Here is a 19,204-nt window from a genome sequence, read left to right on the forward strand (position 1 = left end):
CTTTTGCCAAAATCCAAATAGGATTTGATATGGGTTTTTTTTCAGCAATGGCTTTCTTCTCGCCACTCTTCCATAAAGCCCAGCTTTGTGGAGGGTCCAGGTGACAGTTGTCCCATGGACGGTTTCTCCCATCTCAGTTGTAGAACGCTCCAGCTCCTTTGGAACTACCATTAGTGTCTTGGTTGCTTCTCTGACTAATGCCCTCCTTATCAGTCACTGAGTTTTGGTGGACAGCTTTCTCTAGGCAGAGTCGTGGTTGTGCCATATTCTTTCCATTTTGTAATTTAACAATTTAACAGTGCTCCAGGGATTTAACAGTGCTCCAGGGGATGTTCATAGTTTGGGATATATATTTTTTATAACCCAGCTCTGATAGCTGCTTCTCCAGAACTTTACCCCAGACTTGTTTGGATAGCACATTGGTCTTCATGATGCTGTTTGTTTAGATGTGCTCTCCAACAAACTCTGGGCCTTCTAGAAACAGGCGTATTTAATCTGAATCATGTGACACTTGAATTGCACACAGGTGGACTCCATTCTACTAATTATGTGATTTCTGAAGGCAGTTGGTTGCACCAGAGCTTATTTAGAGGTGTCACAGCAAAGGGGGTGAATACTTATGCAATCCAGACTTTTCAGTTTTTTATTTGTAAACCATTTTGTAAAATAAGTAGATTTTTTCCCCACTTAGACATTATGGACTATTTTGTGTAGATCAGTGACATGAAATCCCAATTAAATCCATTTTCCACAGTGTGGAGAAGTCCAAGGGGGGTGAATACTTATGCAAGGCACTGTATCAGGGTATACATTCAACCAACTACAGCCTACTGAAACTGTTAATAGTAATTACACATTTTAAACATTAGTACCTTAATATTTGCTCTGATACTGGCTTGTGAAATTTTGGTGGTAAATCAAGTTTTGGCTTTACAGTAAAGCATTGAATATCTGAATTATAGGGTTAAGAATTAAGCAGCACTTAAACAGGATATTTACAACCCAGGATCGCACCAATGTAATTCAGCATGATAGGGATGTCGGAGAATTTCTCCACGAATCTCTGGGAGGCCAAATGCCAACGCATTCGGCCCCCCGAAATTGGTGGGGAAATTCTCCGACACCCCCCCCCCAGGATGGGACTTACCTCGCGCGAATGTCCCTTGCGACGGCGGGTCGCGGCGGCGGTTCGGTGGCATTTTGGTGGCGGCGGCAGCCGGTCTTCCGACCGGCTGCCACCACCGCCATTTCCAAGTAAAGTGTAAAAAAAAAAAAAACGTGATAGACTACGTAAAGATTTACGTAGCCCATCACGGCTAGATTTTCAAAGTCAGAAGAAAAAAAAAGCGCGTACGCAAATGGCGGCACCCATGGGTGCCGCCTTTTGCGTTCCTTATTTGGGCACAGGTCGTCTATGTAAAGATTTACGTAGACTACGTCGAAAATAAGGGCAACGCAGCGTTGCCCTTATTTTCACCGTAGTCTACGTAAATCTTTACGTAGACTACCCGTGCCCAAATAAGGAACGCAAATGGCGGCGCCCATGGGCGCCGCCATTTGCGTACACGCTTTTTTTTCCCCAAAGTCAGCCGTGATAGGCTACATAAAGATTTATGTAGCCTATCACGGCTGACTTTGAAAATCTAGCCGTGAGAATCTAGCTTTCCCCAAAGTCAGCCGTGATAGGCTACATAAATCTTTACGTAGCCTATCACTTTTTTTTTTTTTTACACTTTACTTTTTTCTTTCGCGGTCGGGGAGACGGGGCGCTCCCCCCGGCCAGAATTTCGGCGGGGAGGGGCGGGGCGGGGCGCCTCCCCACCCGCCAAGAATTTCGGGAGGAGAAACGGAGCGCCTCCCCCCCCCCCACCAAAAACAGCTGCGGGACCAGGTAAGGGACTTTCGTCCGTCCTTAGTGTTGCATTACCTACAGTTACCTCCAAGAAACCACTTCATTTAGGAGCACAGTTACTTACAAAACCTATTGCATTAGACAATCGGTTACATGCACTTCCACTAATGTGATTTATTTAACTGAAGGCAAAAAAAAAAAAAAGTATGTCGTATACAGTATGTAAGAAAAACTTCAACATCCCAAGAAGAAGATTGCATAACCACAAATCTGTGATTCTTACCAAAAAAAAAAAAAATAGAGCAACCTGTTGGAAGACATTTTAACTTGCCTGCACACAGTCTCTCAGATTTACAAATGCTTCCAATTGAACAAAGGACACTGACATGCTTGACAGGGAGGAAAACTTCTGGATCTACTGACTCAGAATTCTTAGTCCATATGGCCTAAATCTGGAGGACACTTCAAAAACTTTTGTGCCACTCATGCCTCTGTTGTTGTTGTTGTTTTCTCCTTAGGAATTTTCAGCTCCCAGCATTCCAAACTGCCACTCTTGGTATCACAGCTACTGATGAGGGCAGAAGCCAAAATGTTTAGTTCTAAATATATTTTGAAATTACTCTGTTGTTAGACTATCTTTCTCACACACACGCACACATACAGTGCAGAAATCAAAGAAGGGCTGTGACACTATGGATTCTGGGAAGAGTCCTGGTTAAACCAGTAGAGCACTTTTAAAGGATACATTGGCCAGGGGAGTTTTTAATGTCCTCGCCTGGAGGAGACGTTGTCTTCATTTTTTCAGCATTAGGAAACTGAGTTAACAACCGTGCTTCAAAATCTTCACGACGTTCATATTCTTTTCCTCGGTAAATAAAAACTTTGTTCTATAAATAAATATATAATGAAATAATTTATATCCATCGTAGATTCAATCTGAAAAAGCAAACGCACATTCTGGCAAAGCATAACTGGCAATTTCTTTAACTATTTCTACAAATTTTGAAGCTATAGCATACCTAGAAAGCAACAGAAAATAAGATTCTACACAAAATAATGAAGTAATACAATAAATTCTGCACCAAAAACTTATTCAAATTTGTATATATTCACTTGGCATAGATAATTTTTCATTAAGATTCAGGCTTTTGAAGATTTTGGAAGTTGGGGCAGTGGTTTTGACCTAATGCATACATGATGTGATAGGCACTGAAAAACAGGTCCTTGTCAGAGTTGCTCCATGCGGGAAGGTATTTGTGAGAAAATGTCCATGTGATTGCTTCCATTTCAACAAAGCCAGTGAAACTCAAAATATGGAATGACACCTATGAGTTGGATCCAGATTTAGTCAGAGTAGACCCACTAAAATCAGTGAGACCTAAATTAGTCACAACTAACTTAAGTCCCACAGATTTCAATGGGTCTACTTTAGGAATTACTAAGACTGGGTCCAACCTTACATATTTTGGAGACTACCATACAAAAATGTGCAAGCTTTCAAGATCTCCAGATCTTAATAAGGCAAGGTTTTATAAAAAGCAGGTTGGAAGGGATAGGGGAGGGAAAACAAATCTGACTAGATGTGATGTCAGTGTCTGCATCTTGATGTAAGCTCAAAAGCGTACACATTTTTGTGATCTTTTGGTTGGCCTAATAAAGGTATAGATTTTGCAGTTTTACTTGTGGTCAATATGGCTACCTTTTCTTTTTGTCATAAGAAAACAGAACACATGAAGCATGACCTCAGAATGGCTGAAAGATTGGAGGGTAAATAAAAGGGGTGGGCAACTTGTGATTCTCCACATATTCTGGCCTACAACTCCCATCAGCCCTAGCCAGCATAGCCAATTCTGAAGGATCATGGGAGTTGTAGACCAAAACATCGGGAGGGCCGCAAGTTGCCCACCCCTGGTATAGAAGGACAAAATGGCATAGACACAGGAAATACTTAGCTATTAAGGATGAGGAGGCAGGGAAAAGTAGTTGTGGGAACAAGAAAAACAGTATTACTGAAGGCATATGCCTACTGACCGCAACCATGATCCTGTTTGGGTCACACTTAATAGTAACTTGCTTAATCGTTTTTGGGATAGGATAGTCAATTAACATAATATATTAAGCTCCATGTAATAAAGCACATGGTTTGCATACAGCTCTTAGATTTTATTGCAATCTTCTCTATTTCAAAAAGATGATATCAGGTAGCAGGGCTGTGAATGACCTCTAACTAAGACCTCAGAGAGTCACAGCTCAGAGTAGACACCACTGGGCCAGACAGACCAATGGTCCGGCTCAGTATAAGGCAGCTTCATATGTTTGCCACTTATCCCTCTATGGTATTATTTGGGGGCAGATCTCCTTTATAGCCATGCAGCTGCACTGAAGTTAATGAATGCAAGATAAGGTATTATCAAAATAAGGTTTGTTTCTCAAAATCTTCCCAAAGATTAAAAAAGTATAATTTTAAATAGAAGTGAATAACTTTCCACATTGTAAGATAAAATAAAATCACATATTACATCACATAGCTTTTCTACAATAAGCTCACCTCAACAAATGCAAGGTACTACGTAGGATAAGTACTATGCCCCACTTACGAAGGCCAACGTATTTTAACACAACTTCAGTTTATATTCTCTGTTAAAGGCACATTTACAGCTAATATATTTGTTCTCCTGCTTACCAAATATTGTGCTAAATATACTGCATCATGACAACTCTGTAGAAGTACAACATGCATTCTGATAAGCAAGCAAGTTTAATATTTTCCAGTTTACTTGCCAGCAATTTCTGGTGTCACATTTCTTTTTATTTATTTCTTTTAAGAATTAGGAACAATGTATTGTAAACTACCAGTGAAGAGGGTTCAGTCCACTGATTAGAAGAGTAGTCTTATTTTGCATTCTAGCCTTTCACTGCACAGATTATACAGAAGCTGGAGCATGCTAAGCTAACTCAGGTCCATTTGATTCAAATATTCAGGACAGCGTTGCCACCTCTCTTGTGATTCCTAATGATTCTCTACTGAGTTGTATTTAGCAACTCTAAATCTCTAGCAGAGAACTTTGCCCACCAAGGCAAATGTGTACTGTATTGTAAATGAGTGTGCATCTGACAAAATGCTCAAGAAATCACAGACCCATTTTTGCAAAGCTACTAGGGAAACGCGATAGATTTAAGGTGCAATCCTATGCATGTTTAGACAGAAAAAACTGCTACAGCTCCCAGCATGCCCTAGCCAGCATGGCTGCCTGGGGAATGCTGCGAGTTCTAAGACTTTTTTCTGTCTAAACATGCATAGGATTGTGCCCTTAATTGTCTTAATTTTTGTTCAAACTTTCTCCATGCTTTGTTCTGTCAGGAAGTTTACACAGAACCTTGTCAGCTTGTGCAGGCTTGCACACATCCAGAGAAGTAGCAATTAGGTTTCCCCTTGCATTTAGTATCAAGTGAGGGTAGAGCTATCAAGCTCTGTCCCACAAAATACTCTTAAATTAGGTACAGCTCTGTGCTTGCTTGCTTGCTTGCTTATTTATTTATTTTATTAATCGCCCATCTGGCTGGTCATCCAGCCACTCTGGGAGATGTACAACAATAAAAACAGTTTAAAACAATAAAATTCTATATTAAAGCATCATATTTCTAAAATTACCCTAACCCACCCCAAATGCCTGCCTGAAGAACCATGTTTTTAATGCGTGGCGGAAGCTCATTAAAGAGGGAGCACGGCGGAGTTCCCTAGGGAGGGAGTTCAACAGAGTGGGGGCCACCACAGAGAAGGCCCTCTCCCTCGTCCTCACCAGCCTAGCTGTCCTGGCTGATGGGACAGAGAGAAGGCCATCCTAGGCTGATCTTGTTAAGCAGCCTATCTGGTATTGCTGGAGGCGCTCCTTAAGATAGGCTGGGCCGGAACCGTATAGGGTTTTAAAGGTCAAAACCAACACCTTGAATTTGGCCTGGAGAAGAACTGGTAATCAGTGCAGCTCCTTCAGCACTGGAGTGATGTGATCTCGCTGGCGGCTGCCTTTAATCAGGCGAGCCGCCGTGTCCTGCACCACCTGGAGCTTCCAAACTGTCTTCAAGGATAATTCCACGTAGAGCACATTACAGTAGTCTAAATGAGAGGAGACCAGGGCATGTACTACCGATGGGAGCAGAAGGTCGGGAAGGTAGGGGTGCAGCCGCCATATCAGATGGAGTTGGTACACTGCTGTCCGGCTCACAGCTGACACCTGAGCCTCCATGGACAGATGGGAGTCTAAGATGACCCCAAGCTGAGACCTGGTCTTTCAAGGGTAGCTGTACCCCATTCAGCACCAGGCCAACTTCCCCCAATCTCCTCTTGTCTCCCACCAAAAGTACCTCGGTCTTGTCAGGGTTCAGCTTCGGCTTATTATTTCCTCCCCATCCAGCCACTCACCGCCTCCAGACATTTGGACAGGGATTCTACGGCCAACCTTCGTAAAGATTTGAATGAGAGGTAGAGCTGCGTGTCATCCACATGTTGATGACACTGCACCCCAAACCTCCTGATGATAGCCCCCAGCGGCTTCACATACATGTTAAACAGCATCGGGGAGAGTATGGAACCCTGTGGCACCCCACAAGTGAGTGGCTTCGGGTCCGAAACCTCCTCTCCCAGTGCTACCCTCTGGTACCTGCTGGAGAGGAAGGACCGGAACCACTGCAATATGGTGTCTCCAATGCCCAACCCCTCCAGGCAGACTGGATACCATGGTCAACGGTATCAAAAGCCATTGAGAGGTCGAGGAGAACAAGGAAGGAGCATTCGCCCCTATCCAGAGCCCTCCTCATATCATCCACCAAGGCAACCAAGGCCGTTTCTGTCCCATGTCCAGGCCTGAAGCCCGACTGATCCAATTTCTGTGCACCTGAAATACTTCTGAGGATGCCACATATGGGACAAGGAGTAATGGATGCCAAGGCAGCTGTTCACTAGTGCAGTATTCCTTAAATTCAGTTCTATGACAGTTCATGACAACAAATCATTTCATATGTAATGGGAAATCATGGTTTCCCGCTTCAAGAACAGGCCTGCGCACACCTCAGCCTCACATAGTCCGCCTCCCTTCTCCTCCATGAAGTAGCCATGAAGGGATTGGAAATTTTCAGTTCCACCTAAAAAACCCAACACAGTTCCCTGTTACATCCAAACTTGATAACTGTGTTTTGTTTAAACTGTGGTTTGATAGAAAAGCTAAAATGGGAGGGGAGACTGCAAGCCCAAGGCTCATGCAGTCTTCTTCACATAGGGGGAAACCACAGGCAGTATCTGAGTGGGCTGTTCCACAAGCGCAACTCACTGCTTATTCCTTTCCTCAAGCATGGCCCACTGCTGATTCTGTTCCACAAGCGGGGCCACTGCCAATTCCATTCTGCTTGCACAGTGGGGATTTAGCACTTCCTTTAGGAAGCCTCACATTGAGCAGAAATGGTCATTTCTGGATCAGGACAGGTTGGTGGAGCTCCTTTAGGCGAGCTCTGCCAGCCTGTCCCATTTGCTTGTGGAATGGAATTGCTGGTCATCCCCACTTGCGCAATGGCCTGCTTGGATACTGTCCCATGATTTCCTGCTACGTCTAAATTGACCAAATAAAGGGCTCAGAGTAGCCATCTGGGTATTTTAATTCTGTAAAATTGCCTTTGGTTCAATATCAATCAATGGGATCCCATTGCTAATATTCTGGCATAAAAAGTAGCAAGCACTGGTCAACATTATAATCTCTATGGCTATTTGATAGATGAATTCACTTAGGGTGGAAATGACAACAAATTAACCACTCAACTGTTATATTTTGTTTACTGTCCTTTCATGTCACAAATCAGACCCAGGAGCTTCAATCTGCATGAACAGCATTTACCATAATCTGTATTTTTCCTTGTTACAATTATTATTCCATTTGCACACTCAGTAATTTTGAACTAATGCAGACTAGTTTCATGTCATCCTTTTAAATTATTTGAAAATTATATGATTCATAAGCACAGATATAGTGTAAGGCAAGCTTCTTCTAAATGAAATAATGGAGTGAAGAATAGATACAAAGTAGTACATACAGGGGGGATTTTAAAATATATTGGACATTTCATCAACTTATTGCACTCAAATTTGTTTTGAGAATTAAGAGACTGACATTTTCAAATATAGTGCCTATCAGTTACAGATCAAAAGCTGAAAAGCATTTACCCGTAGAAAGGTTGGAAATCCTTGTCCATAGTATCCAACAGCAAAGTAATCTGGTTTAGGTCTGATTACTTTCACGATGTTTTCATAGAACTGTGCTTGCTTTTTCTGTAGAGGAAAAAATGTAATACCAGAAATATTCCACTGAGGATGATAGTATTTTCTTACTGAAATTGTATTTTCCATTTCTTTGTAATCCTGCCCCACCCCAATTATTTTCAAGTGAAAATATCGAAGTATTTAATGAATTTCTTCCTGGTTTTGGAAATGGCTACTGCATGCATGTTAACAAAACTCTGACAGATATTATTATATTCCCCACCCCATTATTATATTCCCCACCCCAAAGGAATACTTCATTTTATAATCAAAACTCTACACCATTCACTGAGCAATTGTCATCAAAGGTTCCAAATTCCTTTTGCAATCAATAATATAATAGCATATTTATTATTTGTACAGCACTTAAAACCAAGTGAGGCACAGAGAATTTAAGAAGACAAGCAGGTCTGGCCCTACCATTAAACAAAACTACCTCTGGCAAATGATTTTGGGTGTTATGCAAGGGCAGAAAAGTGTTATTTAATTTAGCATTATTTTATTTTATCGCCAAGGATGGGGAGAAGCATTGGTGGGTTTTTCTGCGTCAGGTACCAGAATAACTGGACTGGTCTATATACCTATATACCTTGACTTTGGCAGGATGGGTGCCATTTGTCACTCTGCCTCATGTAACAAAATGTCTTGGGGTGACCCTAATGACAAGACTCCACCCAAAGGCTTGCATCTTATAAATCCAAGGATTAACACAACCCAGTTGGGAATGGTAGGAATTATAGAGGAGACTAGATTTTGAAAAAACAACAAGATATCATTTATAAGGCACTGCTCTTTTATAAAGATGGATGTCACTCAAAGCAAGTGTGGAAGTTCCTTTCATATATGAAAAGGAAAAGAGAAATGCTTAAGAAGGAAAAGGAAGTAATAAAGTCTTAAGAGGAAAGAAAAGTGTTGCAGATATAAAGGGAAAGAGAATTTGATGTGTTAAGAGGAGTGGAAGAGCATGAAGAAAAATAAATGATAATGAAAGTCAAGGCAAACAATAGAACAGACGAACAACAGAAAGCCAATGGATAGAGACCACTATGAAGCCCTCTGCTAAAGGTTGACATCAAAGGCCATATTTATTTATTACATTCTGACTTCCTACCACAATGTGACCAACTGCTCTTGTTAAGGGATGGATTTTTCCTACACAAGTGGCATATATTCAGGTTCCTTCCCTTCTTTTTCTTTCTATGCTATTACTGCCTGTCAACATGCATTTATGGGGAATCTGGCTTGATAATGAAGTATCACAGTAACTTTTAGCTGGGCAGAGTAGACTCTGTCCACCTTCATTTCAGAACTTTTGAAAACATTAATTTTGACTAGGGATGAGAAATTCATTTCAGTTAGTTCTATTAAAATCAGGATTTACCCAGTTCACACCTTCCAGCCCAAACACAGGCTCAGATGCAATCTCCACTTGAAGTCCGTACATTTCCAAGCTTGCAGTGTGATCCGCAGACCCCGCCCCCAAAATGCATTCAACACCATGTGTACATTTGAAAAATGCACATGAAAATTGTGCACAAATACACTTCAATCCATGGGAGAAGAATACATACATTTCAAAGAGGTGCACAACTGATGCATACATTTTGGAAAATATGCACGAAAATACACACATTTTTATGAAGGAAGAAATAAACAAAGCTCATAACCTGATACCGATTCGAATCAGAATGAGCTTCGAGGTGAAATTTGGAGAACTTTGGTGAGCTCACGCTTTGCTGATTTGTACATCCCTAATTTTGACTGAATCTTTTTACTATACATAGATTAAAAATTAGCAAGGCGCTGAAGAGCTTGGATAATAATGCTCCATTGGCCAGATTCAACCATGCTGAATGGGTGTATACAAAAAGGCAAATCATACACACTATCCAAAAATGAATTTAGACATGTTCACGATGTGAAGAGGATGTGAAACCTAAAAGTCACATAGGGGTCTCTGGCATATTCATATTTCTTATCATCAATATGTATAACACATTCTTCTAGAAGCTAGTTCAAATACAAAGAATTTTCACAATGTGGTGTCTTGAAATTTTTCAAGGACACTTCCACATGGAGAACTTAAGATGTGACAATACTGTTCAATGCATAAAGTTTCAATGGGAGATTTACATCTGGGAGATTTCTTTTAGGAGGTTGTGGTTGTATGTATAAAAGGACTCAGTGCCATACCTGATTCTACTTGCAAACACATCCCAAAGGTGGGCAGGACACTTTATGTGAAGGAAATATTAAAACACCTGAGACAACTTTTGGGCATTGTTGCAAATTCACTTTGGTTCAGTTGATACAGCACAATAAAACACGGTTTGCATTAACGATAACTTAGAATCCAAACCATGGTTTGCACTTACAAAGACAAACCATGGTGTGGAGCTGCTCATCAGCTATTCTTTCCGTCTGCTCAGCACTTGTGTTTCTATGGTGCAGGCGTGTCTGAAGGTAGAATAATGGCTGTAATTATAATTTGGCAACATTCCAAATCACAGTTAGCACATACTATGGTTCGCAAATCCACTTCAAACCACGCTTTCTGATTCTGCTGCCTAGTTGAAAATCATGGTTTGCCAATTCAGATATCACAACTTAGTTAAGCTAAGCTTCCTCTGTTGTCAATTTTCAGGGCCATATCTGGGATGGAAAAGCAGCTTATAATTTTTAATATAAATAAATAATAAACATAAGTAAGTGGTGGATGGCAACCTAGGTCAATTTTTGTCAAATATGTGCAGTTCTCCATGGTAAACATATACACTGTAAGTGGAATATACTGTATGTGTAACAACCAAGGTATTATTTCAACAATGCATTTTCCCACCACCTTTCTGATTCAAAGAATAAGATGGACTGTAATTACTCATTCACAGGGCTGGCAGAATGTATACAAGGACATGTGCTGCAATTTTTTTATGATCTAGTTGTTCAGCAACAACAATTGCTGAACAATTGCTGAACAATCTATGTGTCGCATATGCTACTCTTGAAACAGGCGTGAACCACCAATGAAACTTCGGAAGTCTTTAATACAAATATAAATTGTCTTCGGAATCCTGTTAACCTCTTCAGTTGGTAAATACCTCTGCAAGTATTATAAAATATGCACTCGGGCTGCAGGGCAAATTGTACCTGGTTGCAGAGAAAATGATAAGAGAGAAACTGAACCTGAGTTCAATCAATAGGAGCAACATTTGTTCACTTGTCAGCAAAAGAACAGTGCCAATATGCAAACAGTATCAGAAGGAAGTTATGGGAAAAGGAAAAGCAGTTTAGAAATTGTCATCTTGTCTAAAATATAATTTACACAAACACAGAATAGTTCCTGCTTTAAATGGATAATGCTAGTTTCCATTCAATCATTTTCTGTATTACAGGAATCTATGAGGAAGCCTGTTTTCCAAGATCAGTTGGGGGAGACAGTGGCTTTGGTCCACTTTAAGAAAACAGGGCAGGCACAGTATTGTAGCATTGTGTCCTAGAATATCTACATACAGGACCACGTAACTCACCACTATAAAAATAAAAAGTAAATAGGGGGAGTAGAAATAAAGCAATTTGTTTAGGTACTTTGGGGAAATTAACAAGACAAAGGCAGAAAATAAATATGAACTTGAAAATACTGTACTGTATAGTATTTACTGTATAAGTTACCAGTAGCAACATCAATACCACTTGGAAAAAATGATTATACTTTGAAATCAATTCCCTTTAACATAGTTTGAGGCTACAGTTTGCTCGAGGCTAAAAATAATGGGAATGATTACTTTCAACAGAAACACATTTCTCTTTTAATCCATTGTGAAATGTATGCCATTAATCAGTAGCCAACAACTTTTCCAATAGCCCCATACAGTTTGCTACTTATTGAAATATTAAAACTTAAAAATGGAAATTCCAGAAAAAAGTATGCTTATATTAACTTACGATGAACAGAAAAGAGACCTACCAGTAGTTCACTGAGTTGTTCATAATCAAACATTTCATTTTCATACTGTTCTGCAAGTTCTTTGCCCAAGGCAATGGCTTCTTCCCACATCTGTTAAAAATACAACTGAACTTGCATCAAACACTTAATTTTAGTAAGACTTTTTTTAAAAAAATCAAAACCTAGTTGTTACATGTTACAATTTGTTGGGAAATATATTGCTTATATACATTGCAACAAAACTAATATTTTGTGATAGCTTTGTTTTCATAATTCACTTTTTATTTGCTGCACCTTTAGGGAAAAAACCCTCTTCAAGCTTCTTAAGTGTCTATCTGTTGGTATGACAAACTCAGTCTATTTGACATTTCTAAAAATGTAAAGTTGCTCTGGTGATCTCTTATAGTAAAATACTTAAAAGATGATGAATATGACATTTTAATAGATAACCTATACTACACTTTTCAGATGTCTATAGTCCATCCCTCCTTCTCTCATTGGTCTTGGAGACAGATATGCCAAGAAAAATTCAAAATTAGATTTATTTGGTATAGTTGTGGTCAGACCATCATACCAGAGAACAAATAGAGAAGAAAGGACATATAGTGGGCCTTACCCCGTACGTGCATAATAGACTCTATCCAAAGATGTTATAGTCTCCCCAACATGCAGCACAATGCTATGCATATCTATTGAGAAGCAAGTTCTACTGATTTCAATAGGAAGTAGTCCTAGGTAACTCCGTCTATAGGATTGCAGCCATAAACGACCACACAGTCAGTTTCACTCTTCATTAAAAATATATTTTATGATGAATAAAGTAACATATATGGAACAACAGCCTGCTTTTTCCAAAGCATTCAGAGCCATCTGTGATCCACTCATTTATGCTGTTACCTTGTACCTCCTGCTTCCACAGGCTATAAATATTATAATGTTCCTAAATAAATCAATGGTGCATCCACATCTTGAATATTGGATGCGCTTTGGGTCACCTTGCATTAAAAAAAAAAAAAGTCTGAAAATGGCATGGAGAAGAGTAGCCTTCCTGAACAGAGGTTAACGGTGCAGTCCTATGCATGTTTACTCAGAAATAAGTCCAAAAGTGCTCAATGGGGCTTATTCCCTAGTAAGCGTGTTCAGGATTGCAGCCTAAAACAGGTACAATTCTCTAACTCAAAAAGAAGGGTAAAAAGGCTGATTGATTATTTTGGAAAAAGTAAGCTATAGCTTGTACTCTAATATAACAGAAGATCTAAATGGCACCGAATGAAGTTCACACACAGTAGGTTTAATTTAAAATTGTTCTCTTCACCTCATGCAATTCAGTTTCTGTGGAGCACTTAGCTCTGTTTCATAGATTTGGTGCTGCAATCGCATGACAACAGGAGCAAGTGCAGACCCTTTCCTTATACTATGCAAATAGCCATCAGTGAGAATCAGCCTTCCGCTGGAGTGCCTGATAGTACAACCACTTGGATTGCATGGTTCTCCCCTTGTTAGGTGGGGAAGAAATTGTGTGAACCAGGTCTCCACTCAAATGGGCACTCAGGGGAAGGAATGAATTCCACTTGTGTGGAAGAGGGACTTCTGCTGTTCCTACTGAGGGTTCTGACCCCAAAAGTGATAACTGATTTACTAGGCATCTCATGGGGAGAGGGAAATAGTGGGAAATAGCATCCGGCCCCTCCCACCACTTCTTCAGAATTGAATTTGGCCCTCGGACTGAAAGAGGTTAATCACCCCTGTTTTAAGGGAAAGGGTTCTTGGGGGGGGGGAGCAGGGCATGGCAGGGAGGGCGTTTCGATGATTTGAGAGATGTGGTAGGCAAGACGTCAGGTGGGCTTATTTTTCAAATATCAAATTAGCTCAGAAAATAAGCGTAGTATTTGAAAATAACTCGTTTGATTTACAAGCCAATTTGATATGGTTTGGGGTAAGCTCATCCATCACTAGTGGTAGAGCACATGCTTAAGGTTGTACACAGAAGATCCTAGCATCTCCACTGAAACAGATCTCAGATAGCAGGGCTGGGGGGAAAACTGCCTAAGACTCTGGAGAGCCGTTGCCAGTCAGAAAAAAAACAGTACCAGGCTAGATGGATCATATGTTCACGAATCAAACCATTGGAGGCTGGAGTAGACAGCAGGGAGTGGGATAATTTATTCATGGCTTTGTGATGACATCTTCTTTATTACATAGATCTACTTCATTCAGAGATGGCACATTTCTGAACAGCCCATTCGCCTACACTAGTACAACTGTTCACAGTTTATCTTCTGCATTTACATCACTCCAGAATCCACCAGAAGCTGGAGCTACTGCAGAATGCAGCAGCTTGATCATTGTTGGGAACTGCCGCTTTTCAGCGTGCAACTCCTCTGCTGAGGGAACTGCACTGGCTGCCTATTCGCTAGTGGGCCAGGTTTAAGGTTTTGGTACTAGCATACAAAGCCCTAAACAACTTGGGACCAGGATACCCGAGAGAGCACCTTCTCCTTTATCAATCTGCCTGGTCACTGAGGTCATCAGATGGGATGCTCCTGGTGGTTTCACATGGACCTATGGCCTGACTAGAGTCCACCCAGAGAAGAGCCTTCAGTGTAGTGTCCCCCTTTCTGTGGAACTCCCTGCCTCTGGAGGTCAGGCAGGCACTAACACTGTGTTGTTTTTGGTGCCTCCTGAAAACTGTTCTATTCCAGGAAGTCTTCCTTGATTGATCAGCCATGGTTTTTTTTGGCACTCTATTTTTAAAAGCAATAATTTTAATATGGTGTTTTGCTCTTTTTATCTTTTTTATGCTTTTGTCTCTTCTTGTTCACTGCTCCAAAATCTCTGTAGTTGAGGAATACTTTACAAATGTTGTAAATAATTTTTTAAAAAAGTATTTGCATTTAATGCAGCCATAGCTGATGAGCAAAGAAATTCTGAATACTGCTTATGATGTCAATGAAAATAAAATAAAATATATTTTCTATCCTATGACACAGGCAGTGGGGAAGGGCTCACTACTGCACAGGAGAGGCCAGCTGGAAATAATGGTAAACATCATCTCCAGCTAAGGAGAACCCTTTCCTATGTGGTAGTAAGATCTCCCCCACTGCCTGTCACTCCCTTCTCCAATGTTTTGCTTCTCTACCTATGGAAAAAGGGATATGTAGCACTCACTGTGAGCAATCAAACGGAACACCCAAAAGCCTAAATAGCTTTCAGGCGAAGCAGGACTCACACATTATTACATTTGTATATATAACATACATGTAAAGTCAATCCAAAGGTAAGGTAGGGATACTGTCTTCTTTATCCACTAATGAGCTCTAATTTTTCAAATGTTTTGTGATCAACTCTGCATTGTTCAAACTGATTCAGTAACAGGTGCCTGTAACTCACTTTCTTTCCTAAGCAATACCCACATCTAAGCAAACCAGATTAAATCTGGTTAAAACCACTAAGAGAGGGCATTTGGAAGTTTGGGCTGAGGTGTCACTAGTTTGCAGGTAACACATAGCTCTATTTCTCTTTTCCATCTATCATTACCAGGGTGGTGTTGGAAACCCTGAATTAATGTGTGGACTGGAGATTTTGGGATGGATGAAAGCTAAAACTTAATCATGACAAGAAGGAAGTACTGTTAGTCAAGCACTGATCTGGGTGGAAGTCTGCAACCAGTTTTGAGCGGGGTTACATCTCGCCGAAAAGCCAGTATGCAGTTTGGGGGTTTGCTTGGACTTGGCACTATGTAGTCTATGGAGGCTTAGGTAGAGTTGGTGGCTATGAGTTCCTTTTACCAGCAAGGCTAGTTTGCCAGATGTGGCCCTATCTAGAGAAAGCAGCCCCAGCTTCATTTACATATGTTTTAGTTCTATCTAGACTAGACTACTGTTATGCTACCTTTAAAGATCGTTCAACAACTTCAACTGGTACACAACAGAGGTACTGAGATCAGCCTAGGAGGCCTTGCTTTCTGGCCCACTGCTATGAACTTTGGTTATAAAATATAAAACCAGAGAGATCCAACCACAGATCTCCTGCCATCTCATCTATTTGTGCCCAAGATTTTAATCACTGCAATGCACAAAGCAGATTATCAGAACAACAAGCCACAGCTGCAAAGAGCTGAAAAAAGAAACAAAACCTCTGGGTATTTGTCTCCCCCTTCAGAACAGCAAGAAGTGTTTGTATTGTAGTTTCCAGACTAGACTAAGGGTAGGTGAAGTCTGTCAATGAGAGAATATAGCCATGAACTGCCACTTCCTTAAGTCGCATCACCAACTGAATAGAAAATAAAACTGTTGCAAGATAACTTGATTGTCTCATTTGGAATACTAAAAGAGGTTAAAGTATTAGTTTTCTAGCAATAGGTTTCCTTTTGCTGCACAGAATGCCATTAGGCACCCATTAAAGAGATCCTTTTCTGTCGTAATAGAACAAAGAGTTTATTCTGCTTTTATCCTGTTAAAAGAACGTAACTGTGAGATGCAAGTTTTCATTTCTTGACCTTGCTTACACTAATGTTTTCTCAAGAAAACAATGTTCGTGTAAGGAAATACTTTTTTTGGTGGGTCCTTTTTCTACTTTCCACCATGTGTTGTTATGGCTTGTTTTTGAAATCCATTCCTGGATGCAGAAAACATGGGACCAGGAAAGAGGATTGTCTTCTTCCTACAGGAAACAAGAATGTCAGCGTGCTCCTGACACAAGAGAATGGTCTGCAGGGTATGTGGCACAGCAGGGGTTCCCCCATAAGCTGTCTGGATGAGGAGACTCTGGGGAACCATATGTAACCCCCTTTTTCCCCCTTGGATGAACAGCACAGTATACATACAATAAATAAATCCACTGTAGCACTGCAAAGATTTTACCACTAAGCCTTAAATAAAAGAATTCGTCTCAAAAGTCCTGTGAAAACTCCGGCAAGCTTCACCACAGCAAATTTATTTGAGAAAGGGCAGTGTGATTGTCACAAGAGCCTCTGATAACTGAAATCTATAAATATTCTTGAAGGTCAATAATGTCCAATCTGCTGCTTCTCAGATTTCCTGCTTTGGAACTTTTCCCAGCTTTGCCTAGGACATAGCAAGTCATCTAGAGGAATGAGCTGTAGTGAGAAAAGAGAGCTGGTATATATAGCATCTTGTTTGATGTATGTTTTTAATGCACGCAGACAAAAATCCACCTGGATAAGGCACAAGTGAAGGAAACTGGGGATACTGCAGTGGAAAAACCGTTCTTAAATAAATAAATAAATAAATAAAGCCTTCCTTTTGCTTGAAAGGATGAGGCTTAAGATCACTCTGGAGTAGAAAAGCCTTTCCCTTTTATGGGAAAGGGTTAGATTCTGAAAGAAAACCCTGTTTTTATATGGAGGCAACTATAATTTAAAAATTCAAGTTAAAACAGTAGTACTCTTAAAAATGAAATGTGGGGGGTCTTGTTTTGTATGCTTTAAAATGGGTTATTAGCAGAGGAAAGGAAGTGTATATTTCAGTGATATTGAAACTGTTCCAGTAATATTGAAATCCTACCCAATTTAATGCTAGGTTAAAAGGTTAGGCTCCAGAATAAAAAATGTTGGTTTAGAAGGATGTAAACTACCAAGAGAGACTGAAAGATGAACAACACATTCTCAAAGACACTCTAAGAGCTGGATCACATTTCACCCTATGTTGTAGTCTTTATATGCAGAAGGGCATGGGAATAAGCCTTGCGCTTATGAGACCAACAAATGTAGTTTCAGATGAGATGAAAACTGCATTTGTACACCTGTATGTACAATTTGTACACTTGTACACCTCAACTCCCCTTCATGGATCACTGCCTTGTTGTGGCGAAGGGGCTTGCGTAACTCAGTGAAGCCATAAGCTATGCTGTGCAGGGCCACCCAAGACGGACAGGTCAAGGTGGAGAGTTCTGACAAAATGTGGTCCACTGGAGAAGGAAATGGCAACCCACTCCAGTATTCTTGCCAAGAAAACCCCATGGAACGTATCACAAGGCTAAAAGAGATGACGCCGGAAGATGAGCCCCTCAGGTCGGAAGGTGTCCAATATACTACTGGGGAAGAGCAGAGGGAATTTCCAAGTAGCGCCAGAAAGAGTGAAGCGACTGGGCCAAAGCCGAAAGGACACTCAGCTGTGGATGTGTCTGGTGGTGAAAAGAAACTCCTATGCTGTAAAGAACAATATTGTTTAGGAATCTGGAATGTAAGATCAATGAATCAAGGTAAGCTGGAGGTGGTCAAACATGAGATGGCAAGATTGAACATCGACATCTTGGGAATCAGTGAACTAAAATGGACAAGCATGGGCGAATTTAATTCAGGTGACCATTGTATCTACTACTGTGGGCAAGAATCCCTTGGAAGAAATGGAGTAGCACTCATAGTCGATAAAAGGGTGGGAAAAGCAGTACTGGGGTACAATCTCAAAAACGATAGAATGATCTCAGTATGACTCCAAGGCAAACCATTCAACATCACAGTAATTCAAGTCTATGCCCCAACCACTGATGCCGAGGAAGCTGAGGTTGATCGGTTCTATGAAGACCTACAACAACTTCTAGAACCAACACCCAAAAAAGATGTCCTTTTCATCATAGGGGATTGGAACGCTAAAGTAGGAAGTCGAGAAATAAACCAGGATAACAGGCAAGCATGGCCTTGGTGTACAAAATGAAGCAGGACAAAGGCTAATAGTTTTGCCAAGAGAACACGCTGATCATAGCAAACGCTCTTTTCCAACAGCACAAGAGACGACTCTACACATGGACATCACCAGATGGTCAATATTGAAATCTGATTGATTATGTCCTTTGCAGCCAAAGATGGAGAAGCTCTAAACAGTCAGTAAAAACAAGACCTGGAGCTGACTGTGGCTCAGATCAGGAGCTGCTTCTTGCAAAATTTCAGCTTAAATTGAAGAACGTAGGGAAAACCACTAAACCATTCAGGTATGACCCTTATGAATATATAGTGGAGGTGAGAAATAGATTTAAGGGACTAGACCTGATAGACAGAGTGCCTGAGGAACTATGGACGGAGGTCCGTAACATTGCTCAGGAGGCAGCAACTCGATCTATCCCAAAGAAAAAGAAATGCAAGAAAGCC

The 19,204-nt window shown here is 40.7% G+C and overlaps 1 protein-coding gene across 3 annotated transcripts in view; it reads right to left on the reverse strand.

Annotated features, from left to right (window-relative positions):
• DOCK1 (dedicator of cytokinesis 1) overlaps nt 1-19,204 on the reverse strand; it is a 556,714-nt gene that overhangs the window by 70,163 nt on the left and 467,347 nt on the right. For all 3 annotated transcript variants that reach the window (XM_084841443.1, XM_084841442.1, XM_084841444.1), the window contains exons 39-42: nt 12,121-12,210; nt 8,061-8,165; nt 2,598-2,739; nt 873-951 (exon numbers count right to left, since the gene is read on the reverse strand). In XM_084841443.1, the coding sequence (XP_084697569.1) occupies nt 873-951; nt 2,598-2,739; nt 8,061-8,165; nt 12,121-12,210 (416 nt within the window). The remainder of the gene's footprint in view (nt 1-872; nt 952-2,597; nt 2,740-8,060; nt 8,166-12,120; nt 12,211-19,204) is intronic.

The sequence above is a fragment of the Heloderma suspectum genome, chromosome 3, assembly GCF_057233095.1.
Source record: "Heloderma suspectum isolate Gila_16-S chromosome 3, 16-S_ref, whole genome shotgun sequence".
In the NCBI taxonomy this organism is placed as follows: Eukaryota; Metazoa; Chordata; class Lepidosauria; order Squamata; family Helodermatidae; genus Heloderma; species Heloderma suspectum.